This window comes from Chiloscyllium punctatum, chromosome 39 (genome assembly GCF_047496795.1).
Source record: "Chiloscyllium punctatum isolate Juve2018m chromosome 39, sChiPun1.3, whole genome shotgun sequence".
Taxonomy (NCBI): domain Eukaryota; kingdom Metazoa; phylum Chordata; class Chondrichthyes; order Orectolobiformes; family Hemiscylliidae; genus Chiloscyllium; species Chiloscyllium punctatum.
In genome coordinates, this window is record NC_092777.1 from 7,712,275 (window position 1) to 7,731,113 (window position 18,839).

Consider the following 18,839-nt stretch of genomic DNA (forward strand, 5'->3'; position numbering starts at 1 on the left):
GTCTGAAAGACAGGTAAATTAGGGCATGGCGCATCCCTTAAAACAAAACCTTTAACAAGTTAAGTCCTCGAAATTAGGATGAACTTATATAGGACACTTGTTAGACCTCATTTAGTGTACTGTGTACAGTTCTGGGTGACACATTTAGAAAGAATGTGAACACATTGGATAGCGTGCAGAAGAGGTTTGCAGGAATGGTTGCAGGGATGAGGCACTGAGGTTTAAGGGAAGTTTAGAAAAGCTCATTCTACTATCCTGCTATTTCTTGATGCAGCTCAGATTTGTTGAGATAATCTTCATTTACTTGGTTCATAAAGCCAAGCGAAAACTCTCAGTGTGGCCCTAAATTTGTGGATCAAAGAAAACGAACAAATGTAAGTTTGAACATGCATTTGCTCTCCTTTGCTCAGCATCACAATCACAACATTACTAGGGTGGAGTCAGGAAAACTGTTTACCATTCCGATGTTCATCTTGCCCAAGAATCGGAGTGAATATAGCAGCCTGTTGGACAAGAGAGATATTTATGGTTGTAGCATCAAACTTAAAAGTATTTAATTGTGTTTAGTCATGTGAATGTTTAAAATTGTGTTTCTGGTAATTGCTGATCACTCTCATTATTCAGCAACTAAAACTAATAAACATATTCAAGCTAGCAAACACAGGGTCATGCTTCTTTCTAATTACTGTAAACAGATTTGTTTTGCATTTAAATTCAGGCCTGTGCTTATCCTAATTATTTAGAGGGAATCTGTACAGAGGGTCATGGGCTAGTTTGAGGTAGACAGGAAGTGAGTGGATGATTTCAATGTCAAGGGGGAATGATGTAAGCTGCTCACAGTTGGAGAAGATGGGGCTGGCATTCTGCTAAGCAAAGGAGCTAGACTTTTCCTTGCTCTCCAGGATGACTCTGGAACAGGAGGTGGTACTGGACGGGGAAAGACGATCATGTTTTCTTTGCAAAAAGATAGTTACTTGTAAAATATTTAACATTACACTCCAAAACATTTCAAATTGTACATTATCTAAAGTGCAACAAAAGAAAACTTCTCTATTGAGCGTGTTACACTCTGAGCTGCCCTAATTCAATTGCTATAAATGTGACATTAACAATATACATTCAGTGACAGGCATACAGCACAAGATGATACCAGTCCAATAAGATACCAAGCCCTTGGTTTACCATGACTTAGACAGTGACCTTTCTCCAATGCACTTTTACATTGGCTGCTCCAAACTCTGGCGCATCCCTCAGCACATTGTTCTGAACGTTGGAGTGCGTCCGTCACGGACAACTCATTCCTGCAGGTTTTGGAGAGACCTAAGAGTATGTTTCACTGAGTCGATGGTCCTCCAGGTACAGTGGATGTTTGCCTTGCTGAGTGTCCATGGGAACAGCCTATAGAGCACACAGTCACCAAGTTCCTCAGAATGACCTCCTACCACTGCATTTACCTCCAGACCTTCTCTATTAAGACACATTCCAGAAGGAGGTGTGCAACGGTCTCTTCACCACCGCAGCTGTCTTGAGGGCAGCGCATGGTGACGCACAGAATCTGGCCAAGCATAAACAATCTGACAGGGACTCGCCTTCTCACCATCAGCCTGGAAACTTCTTGGTGCTGGTCATGAGGCATTCTACCAAACGACTTTGATACTTTGCTCAGGGAACCACCTGACAGGATCTACCATCTTCTCTTCCCACAGAGCCTTGAGAGGATCGCATGAGAAAACAGAAGCATTCCATGGCAATATGACCAAAGCAAAGGATCCACACACAAAGCTTGATGCAGCTACACACAAAGGTGGCCGTGAGGATGAAAGAGAGGATCAATAATACCTTAATAATACATATTAATTCAGATGATCAAACCAGATGTAGTGGGATTAGAGGATGGTTAATCAGGCTGGATGCAAACCCAGGTATGACACAGCTTGCAACCAGTGATTCACATTGTGGCTGGCATGAAGGCTGGGGTGAGAGTCTGTAATGTTCTCACCTGTCTTCCCGCAAACCGTCTTCTTCCATTACTTTGTTTGATTTGTTATCGCATTGGAGCTGGAAGTTAGGAATCTCTTTTTGCATCAGTTGCAGATGAGGCAGCATGGGTCCATACACTGTACCATCATGCCACTTCCAGCGAATCATCTCGAAACTTAAAGGCTTTCCTCGAAGTTTCTGTAAAACTGTTTGTGCCTGGAGCCAAACACAGAAAAGGAGGTGAGAAGTCTGTGGTGAGAAAACGAGGATACTTTTCACTCACATTTCACTGAACGATCAACTGAACTGAAAAAGGGTCACCAATGTCAAATGCGAACTCTTTCCTTTCCACAGATGCTGCCAGCCCTGTGGAGTTTCTGCAGCAATTTCTATTTTGGATGTTTTTTGAGTTAGCCAAGCTGTTAACTAGTTGAAACCTTAACGATTTAGAAACTATATCAGTGACATGAATGGACATCTAAATGTGTGACAGCTAAATTTACTGATGACGACAGGTCAGAAGGTAAATTGTCAAGAGGAGCTAGAGAGTTTGCAAAGAGATATAGATAGATTGAGTGCAATGTGGGAAAATGTGAACTTGTTCACTTTGGCAGGAAGAGTAGAAAAACAGAACTTAATTTAACAAAGGAGAGAGATTACACAAATGAGGTGCAAAGTGATCTGGGCATGTTGGTACATGAATCAGCAAAAAGCTACATGCAAGTACAGCACATTATGGTGAGACAAATAGTATGTTGGCATTATTGCAAAGGTAATGGAATATCAAAATAGGGAAACTTTACTGAAACTCTGGTTGGACCACATCTGAAGTATCATATACATTTTGGATCTTTCTTAAAAAAAAAAAAAAAAGAGGATACAGACGCATTCAAAGATTCACTCGACTTTATTCCTAGGATGAGGGGCTTATCCTATGAAGAAATGTTGAATAGGTTAGGCCCATAGGTTGGCATAGTGACTCAGTGGTTAGCATTGCTACCTCACATCACCAGAGACCCAGGTTAGATTCCAGTCTCAGGTGACTGTGTGGATTTTGCATATTCAGCGGATGTCTATGTGGGTTTCCTCTGGGTGCTCCAGTTTCCTCAGATTAAGTGGAATGGCCATGCTAAATTGCCCACAGTGCCCAGGGAAATGCTGCCTAGGTGGATTAGCCATGGGAAATGCAAGGTAACAGGGTTAGGACATGGGAGTGGGTCTAGGTGGGACGCTCTTCAGAGGTTCGGGGTGGACTTGATGGGCCGAATGGCCTGCTTCCATTCTGGAGGGATTCTATGATTCTATGCCTCTGGATCTTAGAAGAATAAAAGGTGATTATACTTAAATAAAAATTCTGAGTGCACAGGATAGAGTGAATCTGGGAAGATGTTTCCTCTTCTATGGGAGACTGGAATTGGGGGCATGATTTAAGAACAAAAAGTCTCCCTTTTAAGACAGAAGCAAGGAGCAATTTCTTCTCTCTGTGGAATATTAGTTTATGGAATTCTCTTCTCTCGAAAATAGTGGAGGCTGGACTCTTATAATTATTCAAGGGAGAGTTAAATATACTCCTATTAGGAAAGGGAGTCAAGGAACAGTGGGGGTTGAGGTCACAATCAGACCAATGTCCTTACTGGCTGGCACAGCAGGCTGGAAAGGCTGAATGGCCTACTCCTGCCAAGTCCAATGGTCCGACCTTACATAGTCTGAGTGGGATACTCTTAGGTGGTCAGTGCAGACTTGTTGGGCCAAATGGCCTGTTTCCACACTGAGGGGATTCTATTATAATAAGTAAAGGCTATGGTAGACTCAAGGTCTGACTATGTATTGCCAGTGAGTACACTGGTATTTTACCTCTCCTCTCTGAGCATTTCGCAATGAAATCCCATTGATTCCATCAATAATGTCCCCAACATAGACACATTCATCTGCTTCAGCTTGACTTCCCGCAATCACCTCCGATACAAAAACACGCCTGTCAGTGTATCTGAAAGAAAAGGCCAACTGTCAATAAGCCTGTAATTTGATAACTGATGTCCAATCACAGATCCCTTTGGAAATATCCATATCACTACAGAGTTTATTGCTTGGAGGAGCAGACATTTCCTCCAACTATATATTAGGAATACTGAAGGCATTGAAGGTAGCTGGGAGTGGAATAGGTAGATGAAGGTGGGGGAGAAGGTGATAGGTCAGAGAGGAGGGTGCAGCAGATAGATGGGAAAGATGATGGACAGGTCAAGAGGGCAGTGCCGAATTTGGAGGCTTGGAACTGGGATAACATGGGCGGAGGGAAAATGAGGAAACTGGTGAAATCCACATTAATCCCGTGTGGTTGTAGGGTCTCAAGGTGGAGGATGAGGCGTTCCTCCCCACAGAAGGCATTGGGTGGTTAGGGCTTGGCGATTGAGGCAGCCCAGAACTTGCAAATAACTCCATGACTATGTCCTTGGTGGAGTGAGAGGGAGAGTTGAAGTGTTCAGTCACGGGGCGGTGGGGTTGGTTGGTGAGAATGACACAGAGATGTGGATCGTTTCAGAGAACAAGGTGATGTCCTTCTCCCCAATGTAGAGGAGACCACATCGGGTGCAACGGATACAGTAGGTGACATTTGTGGAGGTACAGGTAAACTTCTGTAGGATGTGAAAGGAAACAAATTTCTGCCGTCAAAAACTCAGGCAAGCTGTGGCTCTTTTCTCGAGAAAGGTGAAGGCAGTGGAGCAACTGCATAGAAATCTTAATTGTGAAGATGTAAAAAAAAAAGATGTTTCCATTTGTAAGGGAGTGCAAAAGTGAATGAAGACAGTCACTAATAAATCCAGTAACAAATTCAAAGAAACTTTATGCAGGGTGTGGGTAGAATATGGAACACGCTGCTCTATTTAGTGAGTGAGTTAAATAGCATTGCTATATTTTAGGGAAAAGTAAATAAATACATGAGGATGAAAAGACTAGGTTACACTGAAATGATTAGATGAAGAGGAGTGAGAGAAGGATTGTGTGCGGCTTAAACATTGACATAGGCTAATGAGGCTGAATGGTCTTTGTTGATGCTGTCAATTCTCAGTAATACAGAATCCCATTTCTAGGAAAGGCGCTGTACAGAGTATGGAGCGTTCTGTAGACAGGCAAAGTGTTCTCAGGGAGGACAAAACCTCAAACCCCTTCACAATAACTAGTTGCGGGTGGTTTCAAACACTGACACAGCTTGTGGAAAGATATCCCAGCAAAAAAGAAAAATTGGCACCTGCAGGAGAAATGGAAACAAGCATGATATACTGACACATTAATACAGAAACTGGAATAGGCCATTCAAACGACTGAGACTTCTCTGCCATTTAATACAATCATGGCTGATCAAACCCTTCAGTATTTTTTAACCACACAGTGTTTGAAATCTCACACCACTGGTTATTGTGAAGGGGTTTGAGGTTTTGTGTACTGGGAAGGTAGGATGTCAGACAGGAAGAGGGGATAGGCTGCCTGATAATGTAGGGTGCCATGTGGGTAGGATGCTACTGGCGGGGGGGGGCTAGAGAATCAGATGAATATTGATGCAATTGATGACTGGCATGGATCAATGGACCTAAGGGTCTTTTTCTGTGCAGTAGAAAATTCTTATCAATTGTGGGTAGAGTGTCATGTTAATAGGGGCAGCTGGGGAAGCCTAGTATGCGAAGGGTAGGATGCCAGCGCAATAAGGGGTATAGGACCAGGTAAGTAGGGGTAGCAGGTGAGTCAATGACAAGTGGGAAAGGAATAAGGTGCCAGGATGTATGGTAAGTTGATGCAGTGTTGAGAGTAGGTTGGCATGGGTAGAATTTGGATCTGGGGAAATAGGATGTCAGGGATTCAGGTAACGACAGGGAGTTGGGTTGGGTTCATCAGTAGGGATTGGGATAGGGTTGGGTGGGATACAAAGTAATCACTTAGCTTCTGTAATGTCTCTATTTCTCATTATTAATTCTCCTCATTCTGCTGAATGGACCTACATACATTTAAGCCAAACATTTCTTAAGAACATATAGAAGCTTTTTTTTTTAAAACTAGATTGCATTTGTGTTCTTTTCTTCCTGTCATTTTTAATTTCTTGGTCTTTCTTTGTTATATTCTAAAATCTTCCAATCCTCAGATTTATTACTATTTCTGACTACTTTAAATGTTTTAATCTTATACAATGCTTAACTTTCTTCATTAGCTACAGTTGACTGACCATTTGCATCTTGAAAGAATGTATAGTTGCTGTGAGCCATGTAACAGTTCACCATAGAATCCCTACAGGGCGGAAGCAGGCCATTCGGCCCATTGGGTTCACACTGACACTCCGAAGAGCATCCCACCCAACCCAATACCTGCATTTCCCATTATGAATCCACCTAGTCTGCTGTAATTGTACCTAGCTTGGACACAATGGGCAATTTAGCATGGCTAATCCATCAAACCTACACATCTTTGGACTGAAAGGGGAAACCGGAGCACCAGTGGAAGCCCAAGCAGACACGGGGGAAATGTGAAAATTCCACACAGTCATTGCCCAAGGTTGGAATCAAACCCAGGGCTCTGGCGTTGAAAGGCAGCAGTTCTAATGACTGAACCACCGTGCTCTTTAAAGGCTGTCCCTTGCCTATGTACAGCCATATGTTTTAATGTACTTTGTCAAACCAGCTCAGCCAACTTGCGCCTCACATTTTCATAATTTCCCTTTTTCAAGTTTTTCACCCTTGCTTCAGACTGAACTGCCTCCACTTTCAAATATAATGTAAAACTCTATTATATTATGGTTACACATCCCTAAAGGTTCTTTTACAGCGAGATTATTAAGTAGCCCTTTCTATTTCATACTATTAGATCCAAAACTGCCCGTCCTCTAATTGATTCTTCAACATACTGCCCTAGAAAGCCATCACTAAGACATTCCAGAAACCTGTCCTCCATAGCTTGAGTGTTCAGTTGGTTTACCAGTCTATACGTAGATGAATTCACCCAACGATTACAGTGTTGCCCATATTCTTTTATCTCTTGATTCTCTGATCTCCATGTCGCACACTACCACTAGTTTTTGGTGGCTATCAATAACTCCAGCCAATGTCTGATGACCCTTGCTCTTTCTTAATTTCAACTAAAATGATTTGATACATTGTTCTTCTGATCTGAGATCTACCTTTATAATGTACTGATCCTCTCTCATCTTACTAGTTTTCTTTGTCTATCTTCTCAAATATTGAATATCCTTGCAATTTGTGTTCCCAGCCCTGATCACCATACAGCCATGTCTCTGCAATAATCATTTACTTCTATTTGTGCCTTTCGACCATTGACCTTGTTGTGAATGCTGCAGGGATTCACACTTCAGATAGTTCTTTAGAAAATATCCAAGCCAAGTACTTTACACTTGCACCAGTTGTTTCTAACATGAGGCAATTGGATCTTACCTGAGCACCATTCCCAGCTCCCGGCAGGGCACTGTGTCATATGTCTCACACACCTGGGTTAAAAGAAGCATTTATTGTCTCAATGTGAGAACAGGACCCTCACTGGGTCAGAAAGAGCTACCACAGTGTGAGGTGTCTTTTCCCTGGGGTGGGGAAGCCCAGAACTAGAGGACATATGTTCAGGGTGAGAGGGTAAAAGATAATAAGAGAGAACTAAGGGGCAACATTTTCAGGCAGAGGTTGGTGCATATATGGAATGAGCTGCCACAGGAAGTGGTGGAGGCTGGTACAATTACAGCATTTAAAAGCCATCTGGATAGGTATATAAATAGGAAGGGTTTAGAGGGATATGAGCCAAGTGCTGGCAAACGGGACTAGATTGGGTTGGGATATCTGGTCGGCATGGACAAGTTGGATATGTTTCCATGCTGTACATCTCTATGACACCATGACTAAGATTTGAAAGTTATTGTGCATTCAGAACCATTTAAATTAACTCATAAGAAAGACACCTGAACATAAAGTTATAGAAAAGACAATGATATAGATATCTGAAATAATGGGAAATGAAATACTATGTCCAACAAATGTCCTCTCAGCTCATCCTGACTTTGAATCCCTTTATCTAATTGCCTTGTATACTGTCTGATCAGTAACACTAAAATAAAGTATAATTAAACAGATAGGAAAGAGAGAATTGAAAGAGAAATGCACAGCAGATAGAGCAGAACTAAAACATTTTAAATGTTAGATTTTTAGTTACAATTCTATCCCAATTATCTACTTGATCCATTGGAGGTGGGATTAATTTTCCATTGCAAAGCTGTTTTTGACTATTTTTTATTCCTCCCTAACATAATTAGACTCTGCCTCAGCCTCAGCTCATCTATTGCTGAAAGTTCGTAAGAAGTTATCCTGGACTCAAAAAGTTAACTCTGTTCATCTCTCCACAGATCCTGCTAGACTTGTGGACTTCTCCAACTTTGTGTTTTTTGCTGAAAGTTTTATTTCTAATTGTGTTATCTCCAGACTTGACCAGTGTGAAGCTGGATTCCTACATTTCTCATGAGTAACATAAGGCCATTCAAATTTCTACGGCCAGTTTCTTAGCTCACACCAAGTTTCATTCACCTATCACCCTGATTTTGCTGATCTACATTGGCTCCTGCTTAAACAATGCCTTAAAATGTTAAAATTATCATCCTTTTTATTCCATTGGCTTTGTCACCCAACATATCAGTCATTTTCTCCAGCTCCACAACCCAGAGATTTCTGCACTCCAATTCTAGACCCATAGTAGCCTGGTGCCGCTACTATTGGATGTATTTTTAGCTATTTGGACAAGCTCTCCAGCATCTGCAGTTCTTTACTTTAATATAGGCCCTAAATATGTGTAGGAGAAAAGGGAGGACTGTTTAATCTTTTTTAAAGACACTTCTTAAAACCTACATTATTAACCAATCATTTGCATTCATGGATTCAGTGTAAAATTTGAAGCTCCATAGGTGTTGTAGTCCTTTATAAAAATCAAAGTTCTTATTCAGTGCATAAGCATGAAGCCTAGAAAAATGATCAATGCAGGGAGTCATGAATTATGCTTGATCTCCTAGCACTCGAGTTAATGTATAATTGAACAATGGAGCTTGTACTGTTTGTAAAGTAATAGAGTCACCATACATCCATAACATAGAAGTATCAGTTCAAATCCTGCTCAGTACAATTAGTTGATCTTTGTTGTGGTGTCACAATTGACTTTGGGCTCGAGGTCAATCAGCCAGGGTTATCAATTCTATCAGTTGCTGCTAGAAAGTGCAAAAGTTTGAATACTGCTTTTAGACAGAGTCAGGCTAGGCCTAGTTAACCTCCATGGTTGAACAGGCTGCTGCTTTCACTGTGTCAGCTTCCAGGTGCACAGTAGCAACCTGGACTGCACTGGTGATTGTGGTTTTGAAAACCCAGGATGCAGCAACTTCAGGAAAGAGAATATTTGGAACTGCAAAACTACTGCATCAGTAGATGATGAACAGTTCTGGTCACCATAACTTAAAAAAAGATTTACAATGATGATACCAGAGCTCAGATTTTATCAATAGCAGGAGAGTGAGCAGACTGGGACTTCTTCCCCAGGAGAGAAGGGTGACCTGATAGAGATGCAGGTCGTTCTGCTATAAACGTGACAATTGTGTTCCCCAACAATCTCACGCTTTAGAAAATTGTGCGATGGAAAACCGCTACAGAAAATCATGCTGGTGAAGATCGCGAATAGAAAGTCGCTATACCTGTTCAGTAGAAAGTTCACATTATCCAAACAGTATCCACAATTCGTCAATCATATTACAGCCAATTCACGTTGATGAAACACACGTTATGGCAGAATTATCAGCTTTTCAAATATTTGAACAGGTTTGATAGGGTAGATGTAAAATACACATTGCCATTGCAGGTTAAAGCAGAGCAAATGAATAGAAGATAGTCACTAGAGGAAAGTTTAGGAGAAAAACTATTCAGAGGGTATAAGTTTGAGATGAAAAGCACAGGTTAATTTCCAGTTAAGCTAGCTAAACATGATAAAAAAGAAATAAATGGATTTGTAACTGAATTTGAAAGAAACATGTACACAGCATAAATGTTATCATAGGCCTATTAGGCTGAATGGCCAGTTTCGGTTCCATACATTCAACATATATTCTATGTAAATAATCTCCTTCTACCATGAAAGTATCGGGTTACTGCCACTCCCTCCAATTTCATAAAAGGAAAAAAACACTTACTGGAAGCAGCCAGCTCTCATCCAAGAAACTGCTGTTCTGAAAAAGAACCCAAGCAGAAATATAACAGCGTGATGAATACCTCTACATGCAATGAAGCAAATACGCATTAGGCATTTAAATTAAAATAAGTCTGTCAGGCCTTGTTGGCACCAAGTAGCACCAAGCCTGAGAGCTCACTTAGAAAATGATACCACTGCAAAGGTTGGAAAAAGGCAATTTGGAGACTGACAAATGTTAGTGGAGGTAGAACAAATTGACTTACATCTATACAGAGTCATATCTGACCCAGGAGTGTTTTATGCTGAATATTGAGGGAGCACATTTTCACCACCAATGCAGGAAGCTTCTGTTGGAAAATCACCTGAATGAAATGCTGTAGGCAAAATTTTTGCTTTAAGTGGCTTCAGCCTATTCGCGTAAAAAGACTCATGCCTTCATGTTCCCAGTGCCCTAGCTACACTCCCTATGCAATCTCTTTGCTGTCTTATAAATGCAAATTTGTCAAGCAACAGACTGACATAGTCATACTCATGGAATCACAGCTGACAGACAATGTACCAGGACACACCCAGCAGAGATGGTCAGGATGGCGTTGCCCTGGGAGCCCTCAACTTTGACTCTGGATCTCATGAGGTCTCATGGCTTCAGGTTAAACATGGGGGCAAGTAAACTTTCTGCTGACTACCATGTACCGTCCTCCCTCAGCTGATGAATCAGTACTCTCAATGTTGAGCAACACTTGATGAAAGCACTGACAGTGGCAAGAGCACAAAATATATTCTGGGTGGAGGATTTTGATGCCCTCTGCAGCAGCCGTACTGATCGAGCTTGTTAGGTCCTAAAGATGATAAGGGAACCAACAAGAGAGAGAAACATACTTGGTCTCATCCTCACCAAACTGCCTGATGCAGATGCATCTGTTCATGACAGTATCAGTAAGATTGGCCACTGCATATCCTGTCTGGATACGAAGTCCCACCTTCACATTGCAAATACCCTCCATCATGTTGTTTGGCACTATCACTGTGCTAAATGGGACAGACTTAAAACAGATCCAGCAACTGAAGAGTCATTCATGAGGCACACTGGGGGCAAAATTGTACTCCAGCACAACGTGTAACCTCATGCCCAGCAAACCCCCACTCTACCATTACCATCAAACCAGGGTATCAACCCTGGTTCAATGGACAGTGCAGGAGGGCATTTAAGGAGCAGAACTAAGTGATCCCAAAACCAATGCACCAGATTTAAGCTCTGCAGTCCTGCCACATCCAGTTGTGAATGGTAGTGGACAATTAAACAACTCACTGGAGGAGGAGGCTCCACAAATAGCCTCATACTCAATGATAGAAGAGCCAAGCATATCAGTGCAAAAGATGAGGCTGAAGCATTTGCAGCAATCTTCATTCAGAAGTGCTGAGTCGGTGATCCATCTTGGCATTCTCCAATAGCCCCTAGCATCATAGATACCACACTTCAGCTAATTCAATTTACTCCATGTGATGTGATGAAATGGCTGAAGACCCTGGATACTGCAAAGGCGATGGGCTCTGACAACATTCCAGCAATACTCCTGAAGAATTGTGCTCCAGAACTTGTTGCTCCCCTAGCTAAGATGTTCTAGTACTGTTACAACCCTGCCATACCTCTCAATGCAGAAAATTGCCCAGCTACATCCTGCACACAATAGGCACAATGGACATTTCAGCACTCTATACCAGCATACCCCACAATGACGACATCACTCAATACTAACAACTACCAATCTCCAGGTATCATCCTACAACTCATCCGATTCATCCTCGATCACAACATCTTCACCTTTGACAACCAGTTCTTTATCCAGACAGAAGAGAGAGTCATGGGCGCCAAATTTGCACCGCAATATGCCAAGATTTTCATGAACAAGTTTAAACAAGACTTCTTTGCTGCACAGGACCTCCAACACTATACACCAAATATATTGACAACATTTTCTTTCTCTCGACCCATAGTGAGGTGTCACTGAAACAACTACACAGTGATATCAACAAGTTTCATCCCACCAGACTTACCATGGACTAGTCTTTAGAATCAGTCTAATTCTTAGCCACACATATCTCCATCAAGCATGGGCACCTCAGTACTTCACTCTAACAAATCCACGGATAACCTCACGATGCTGCACTTCTCTGGTTTCCAACCTCAACATTTTAGAACATAAACCTGTTGGACTATAGCCTGGTGTTGTGCAATTTTTTAAAAATTTTGCCCGCCCCAGTTCAACACTGGCACCTCCACACAATAGGTGTGACAAATTCAACCTGGCAAATTACCGCCCCATCAGTCTACTCTTGCTTATCAGTAACGGGATGGAATTAGTTATCAACAGTGCTGTCAAGGAGTAACTGGTTAGCAACAGCCTGCTCGGTGATGCCCTGTTTGGGTTCCACCAGCTACTGACCTCATTATAGCTTTCATTCAAACGTGGACAGAAGAGATAAATTCCAGAAATAAGGAGATATCAAAGCTGAATTTGACCAAGTATGGTATCAAGGAGTCATAGCAAACATGGAATAAATGGGTATCAGCAGGCAAACTCTGTACTGGTTAGAAGGTGTTGTGATAATTGGAAGTCATTCATCTCAGCTCCAGGACATCTCTGCATGAATTCCTCAGGTTAGGCCCAACCATCTTCAGCTGCTTCATCAATGACCTCCCCTCCATCTCAAAGTCAGAAATGGGACTGTTTGCCAATGATTGCACAACGTTAGCATTACTCATGACTCCTCAGATATTAAAGCAGTTCATGTTGAAATGCAACAAGATCTGGACAATATTGGGCTGTCAAGTGGCAAGGAATATTTGTGCCATACAAATGCCAGGCAATAACCATCTCCAATAAGAGACAATCCAACCAGTGCACCTTGATGTCATCCTTTTTATGTTCAATTTCTTTCAGAATAAAGGACAGCATTCCATTAGCCTTCTTAAATACTTGCTGCACTTAAAGTCATAGAATAATCTGCACATTAACGTTCTGTGTGTCATGCAAGAGAACAGTCAGATTCCTCTGCATCTCAGATTTCTGCAGTGGTTCTCTGTTTTCGCTCAACTCTTCCTGATTAATTTGAATTTTTCGAAGTGCTCAACTATGACCTACATAATGATCAATTTCACAACATTCCTCATGACAAATGTCAATCTAACTGGCCTTTAGTTTATTTTCTACCCCCCTTCCTTCTTGAATAGATAGATTATATTTGCTACTTTCTAATCTGATGGAACCTGCCAGAATTTAGTGCATTTTGGGAAATTAGTACCAACTCAGCTACTACCTCATTAGCAACCTCTTTTAAAACCCAAGGACAAATGTGATGTGATGCACGTGGGCAGGACAAACAAGCCAAGGGAATACATGATGAACAGTAGATCCATGAGAAGCACCAACGATCAAAGGGATTTTGGTGCACATGTCCACTCTTACTTTAAAGTATCAGAACAGGATGATAAAGTGGTTAAGGTGGTATATGGAATGCTTCCCTTTATTAGCCAAGGTATAGAGTTTAAGAGCAGGGATGTTATGCTGGAACTGTAGAAAACATTGGTTAGGCCATGCTTACAGTATGGTGTGCAGTTCTGGAATCCATATTATAGGAGGGAAATGATAGCACTGGAGAGGATGTAGAGGAGATTTATCAAAATGCTACTTGGTCTGGAGAGATTCTGTTAAGACGGATTTGGACAGACGGAGTTTGTTTTCCTTAGAGCAGAGGAGATTGAGAAGGGACATGTTTCAGATGTACAAAATTATGAGGGGCTTAGAAAAGGCAGATAGAAAGAAACATTTCCCCTTGATCAGTGACCAAGGGCAGAGATTTAAGTTAAAGGGAGAAAGTTTAGAGGAGATGGGAGTAAAAGTATTTTCACCCAGAGGGTGGTGAAAATACGGAGCTCATTGCCTTTAAGAAACTCTCACCATATTCAAGATATATTTAGATGCACATGTAAGATGTTAAGCCATACAGGACTATGGGCCAAGTACTGGGAAACGGGATTAGAATTCCATTTTAACTGACGGGAATGCAAAGAGCCAAAGAGCCTTTTTCTGTGCTGTAAATCTCTACGACTCAAAGTCCGTTTGTATCTGGGTCCTGGTCCACAGAATCATAAGTTTCCTTCGTCTGATTTCCCTGGTGATTGTTATTTCACCAACTTCCTCTCTTCATTCCACATCCTGACTTAGAGTCATAGAGTTATAGCTAGCATGTTTTCTTATCCTCTATGGTGAACACAGAAGAGGCAAAAAGGTAATGGTGGTTCAGTGGCATTGCTCGTGAAAGACTAAATCAATGCAGTAGTGAGCAAGGATGTCAATGCTGGAATCAGTCAGGGTGGAGCCAAGAAGCAATAAGGACCAGAAACATTAGTGGGAGTTAACTACACACTGTCCCCAATTTTTGGATGCTTGTACTCACAAATAAGTTCCCATATTAATAACAACTTTCAGAATCCAACATACAAGTAGTCACGTGTACTTACAAATGACTATTTTACATTATGCTGTGTTATGTTCAAACTGGTGTATAAATAGACTTGCAAACATACTCCGGAATGGAACCCACTTGTAACCAGAGACTGCCTGTATAGACCTCTGAACAATAGTAGCGAGGTAGGAGATGGCATTAAACAGGAAATTAGAAGTGAATGCAACAAGGCTGCCACAGTTATCATGGGTGAGTTTAGTCTACATGTAGACTGTGCAAGCAATAATACTGTGGTGAATGAATTCGAGTATATACAATTTTTAACAATGGGGTTAATTAATAATCCTGTTGCAAGAGATAAGTTAGGAAAAGTAATCATAACATGATGTGTTCTTCAATGGAGTAGAAAGTGAAGGAAACAATGAAGGCATGAGAGTCAGTTGGCTGCACTGGACTCACTAACTTCATTAAGTACATGGTAGTAGCTATGTTTAAGGAACTAATACATCAATTATATATTTCTTTTGGGTCAAGGAACACAACAGGAAAACTGTTCAATTGTGGCTAATAATAAAATAAGGATGGTATTAGATCCAAAGGGAAGTTGCTAGAAAAAGTAGCAAGGTTGAGAACTGGTAGTGGCTTAGTGTTCAGCAAAGGAAGACCAGCAGATTGATTAAAAGGGGAAAAATAGAATGAGAGAGTAAACTTGTGGATAACGTAACAGCAGACTGTAATACATCTGTAAGTAAACAAAGAGTGCAAATGTAGGTTCCTTACCGTGTGAAATGTGAAAATTGATAAATATAGAGAAAGGAAATGGCAGAGCAATTAAACAACTACTCTACTTCTGTCTTCTGTTAAGAGACCCACCTCCTTGTCCTACCTCTGATCGAGGTCATGGTACTGTGGGTCAGATCTGCCTTTGAACAGTGAACTCAAGAAGAAGTGGAAAATAGACACTAACCTGCAAGTCAAGGGTGAAGTTCATCTGTGACAAGACCAGCAGCAGTGAAAGGAATGGTTCTGTGAGGGAAAAAAAAACAGGAAAAAAAGTGGAAATTAAACTGTACTGGATCAGACCTAGTACTGGAGTCTTTGACTCAGAACTGGAGGCAGTTAATATTAGATAAACCTACCTAGTAGGAAGATTACAATGAAAATCCTTACATTCTTGAGTAAAGAATGTATAATTCGTAGGATAGGCTTTTGCAATCATTACATACAGGGATGTTCATAAATTTCTCCAACCAGTGACAGCACAGATTCAACATGCAGCAACTCAGATCATCTATGTTTCTCACAAACCAATAATCAATATTCTGGAGGGCAGTTTATTAATAATCTTAATTATTTAATTAACCTCTCCTTAAAAGTTCCTTGGACGTTCATTGCCTTTGAAGGAAAATAAAAGTATTGACTGTTCTTTTAAGACATGTTTTACCATCAACCCATGATCACCTTGTCCCATAAACTCCTTTCATCATCCATTCCTCAAACCCTTCACTGTCTCCCATAAACATCTCACTCCATCTATTAATCACCCTTCTCCTTAACCCCAGAAAATCCTGCTTCCAAAGAATTCCAGACAGCTAGATGACTTACCTGCAAAGCATTCAATGGCAAGGATAGAACTCTCAGGGTCATACCACTGGAACAAGAAAAGGGAGGGATTAGGTACAGAACAGCTTTGAGTGAATTTTTACCCTTGTGGGCAATCTAAAACTAGAATCTCAGTTTTATGTTAAAGGGTGTTAGATTTAAAACAGATGAGAAGGGGAATTACTTCTCAAAAAGGAATTCATTACCTTGAGTGCAGTGAATGCCAACACTGCATAAACCTGAGGAGGAGATAGATTTTTAGTTACCAACAGGTTAAAGGGCTTTGCAGATAAGGCAGGAAAGTGGAGTTAAGGCTGAGACGAGGTCAGCCATAACCACAATAAATGGTGGAGTAGGTTCATGGGGCTGAAGTGTCTACACATACCCTCAGATCAATTCACCCCAGGCCAAGTGAATTTCTAAAAGATTACTACCTGCTCTTTCATTTGCAAACTCAAGATCTCGAGACTTCCCCCATGAACACTTAAATGCAGCCATCAAAAACTTGCTTTTTTTTTGATAGTTTGTCTCAGTACCATGAGAATCATAGCAATGCTACTGAACTAGTAATCCAGAAGTCTGGAGTAGTACTCTGTAGACACAAGTTCAAATTTCATCAGAGCAGCTGGGGGAACTTAAATTCAATCAATTCAACGAATTTGGAATAAAAAGCTAGTTTCAAGGATGGTGCCCACGACCTTACCTGGTCTCCAGACCTAAGGCAACTGCCCTCTGAAATGGCCTAGCAAGACACTCAATTGTATTAAACTACTAAGAAAAATCAAAGAACAATAAAACAGGACCGTGTCTCATAGATTTGTTCCCTGAATAGTCTTCGAGGAGAAAGTGAGGACTGCAGATGCTGGAGATCAGAGCTGAAAATGTGCTGCTGGAAAAGCGCAGCAGGTCAGGCAGCATCCAAGGAACAGGAGAATCGACATTTCGGGCATCAGCCCTTCTTCAGGAACCTGCCAGACATAGTTACATTTACTAAATGATACTTTACAATGTCCCAAATACCCTCAACATGCGAAGTGAATCAAACTAGATTTTGAGATGCTGGGGCCAGAGTGAGGCTAAGATGGATCATTCAATTGTCACTATTGGCTGAATCTGACCTGTGGGATTCCTCCATCACTAAGGATGAAGATGTACACGGAGCCTCTTCCTCTTAGGTTTTCAATTGTCCGCTACCATTCATGACTGGATGAGGCAGGATGGCAGAGTTTTGATCTGATCTGTTGATTAAGATATTATTTATCTTTGTCTATGTCTTCCACTGTTCAAATTGATTGTAGCGCAAGTCCAAATTTTACCTAAGTTTTTTTGGGTCTGCCCAGTGTTGTTCCTAGCATCCTGCCTTAGACTTCCATTGAACCAAAGTTGTTTCGTTGAACTAGGGTTGCTCCCCTGACTTGATGCCAATGTTAGAGTTGGATTGTATTGTGAGGTACTATAAGGTTACAGATTGTGGGTTGAATATAATTCTGCTGCTGTTGATTACCATGTTAGGTTGTGGGTTGACTCTTTTGTTGAACTGATTTCTCCATTTTGGCACTGGATCCCACGTTAGCAAGGAGGCAACTGAACAGGTTGTATCTTTATCATTTCTGCTGCCTAGGTCAAAATAGTCCAGCATGTTTAATTCTTCTTTGGCTCTTTCATAGCTTTTAGTACAATCGAGTGCCTTGCTAGGCCATTTCAGGAAGCAGTTAAGTGTCAACTATACTAGGTGGGTATGAGTCACAATAGACAGGGTAGCAGTGCCAGACTTAGTCATAGAGATGTACAACATGGAAACATACCCTTCGGTCCAACTTGTACATGCTGACCAAATATCCCAATCCAATCTAGTATCACCTGCCAGCACCTGGCCCATAGCCCTCCAAACTCTTCCTATTCAAATACTCATCCAGGTGCTTTTTAAAATGTTGCAATTGGACCAGCCTCCACCACTTCCTCTGGCAGCCCATTCCATATATGTACCATCCTCTGCGTGAAAATTTACCCCTTAGGTCTCTTTTACATCTTTCCCTTCACACACTAAACCTATGCCCTCTAGTTCTGGACTCCCCAACAACAGGGAAAAAACTGTCCACTTATCCTATCCATGCCCCTCATGATTTTATAAACCTCTATAAAGTCACCCCTCAGCTTCTGCTGCTCCAGGGAAAAAAGATCCACCCAATTCAGCCTCTCCATATAGCTCAAATCCTCCAACCCTGGCAACATCCTTGTAAATCTTTTCTGAATCCTTTCAAGTTTTGCACAGGTTGAGGTTCTGAATGTAGGTTTGCTTACTGAGTTGAAGGTGGGGTAGGCTGATGAATCAGTTGGTATAAAAAAAAAAGTTGCTTCCCTAGTGAATATTAGTAGAAATCCAACAGGTTGTTACAACAGTCTGATAATTTCATGATTATGATAACTGACATGACATTTCAATAAATAATTTTGGATTCATTAATTAAATTTAAATATCCCCAGGCTGCCATGGTGAGATTTGAACCCATGCCTTCAGAGGATCAGTGGTGTCCTCTGGAGAAAAATGTCCACTAACATGACCACAATAATAAAGTTCTCCCAGCTGA

At 41.3% G+C, this 18,839-nt stretch overlaps 1 protein-coding gene across 1 annotated transcript in view; it reads right to left on the reverse strand.

Annotated features, from left to right (window-relative positions):
• The window catches only part of LOC140463793 (uncharacterized), a 70,849-nt gene that overhangs the window by 19,173 nt on the left and 32,837 nt on the right, over window positions 1-18,839 (reverse strand). Inside the window, exons 5-11 of the mRNA XM_072558117.1 lie at window positions 16,255-16,300; window positions 15,617-15,675; window positions 10,184-10,219; window positions 7,413-7,465; window positions 3,835-3,967; window positions 2,000-2,196; window positions 458-503 (exon numbers count right to left, since the gene is read on the reverse strand). Coding sequence (XP_072414218.1) covers window positions 458-503; window positions 2,000-2,196; window positions 3,835-3,967; window positions 7,413-7,465; window positions 10,184-10,219; window positions 15,617-15,675; window positions 16,255-16,300 — 570 coding nt within the window. The remainder of the gene's footprint in view (window positions 1-457; window positions 504-1,999; window positions 2,197-3,834; window positions 3,968-7,412; window positions 7,466-10,183; window positions 10,220-15,616; window positions 15,676-16,254; window positions 16,301-18,839) is intronic.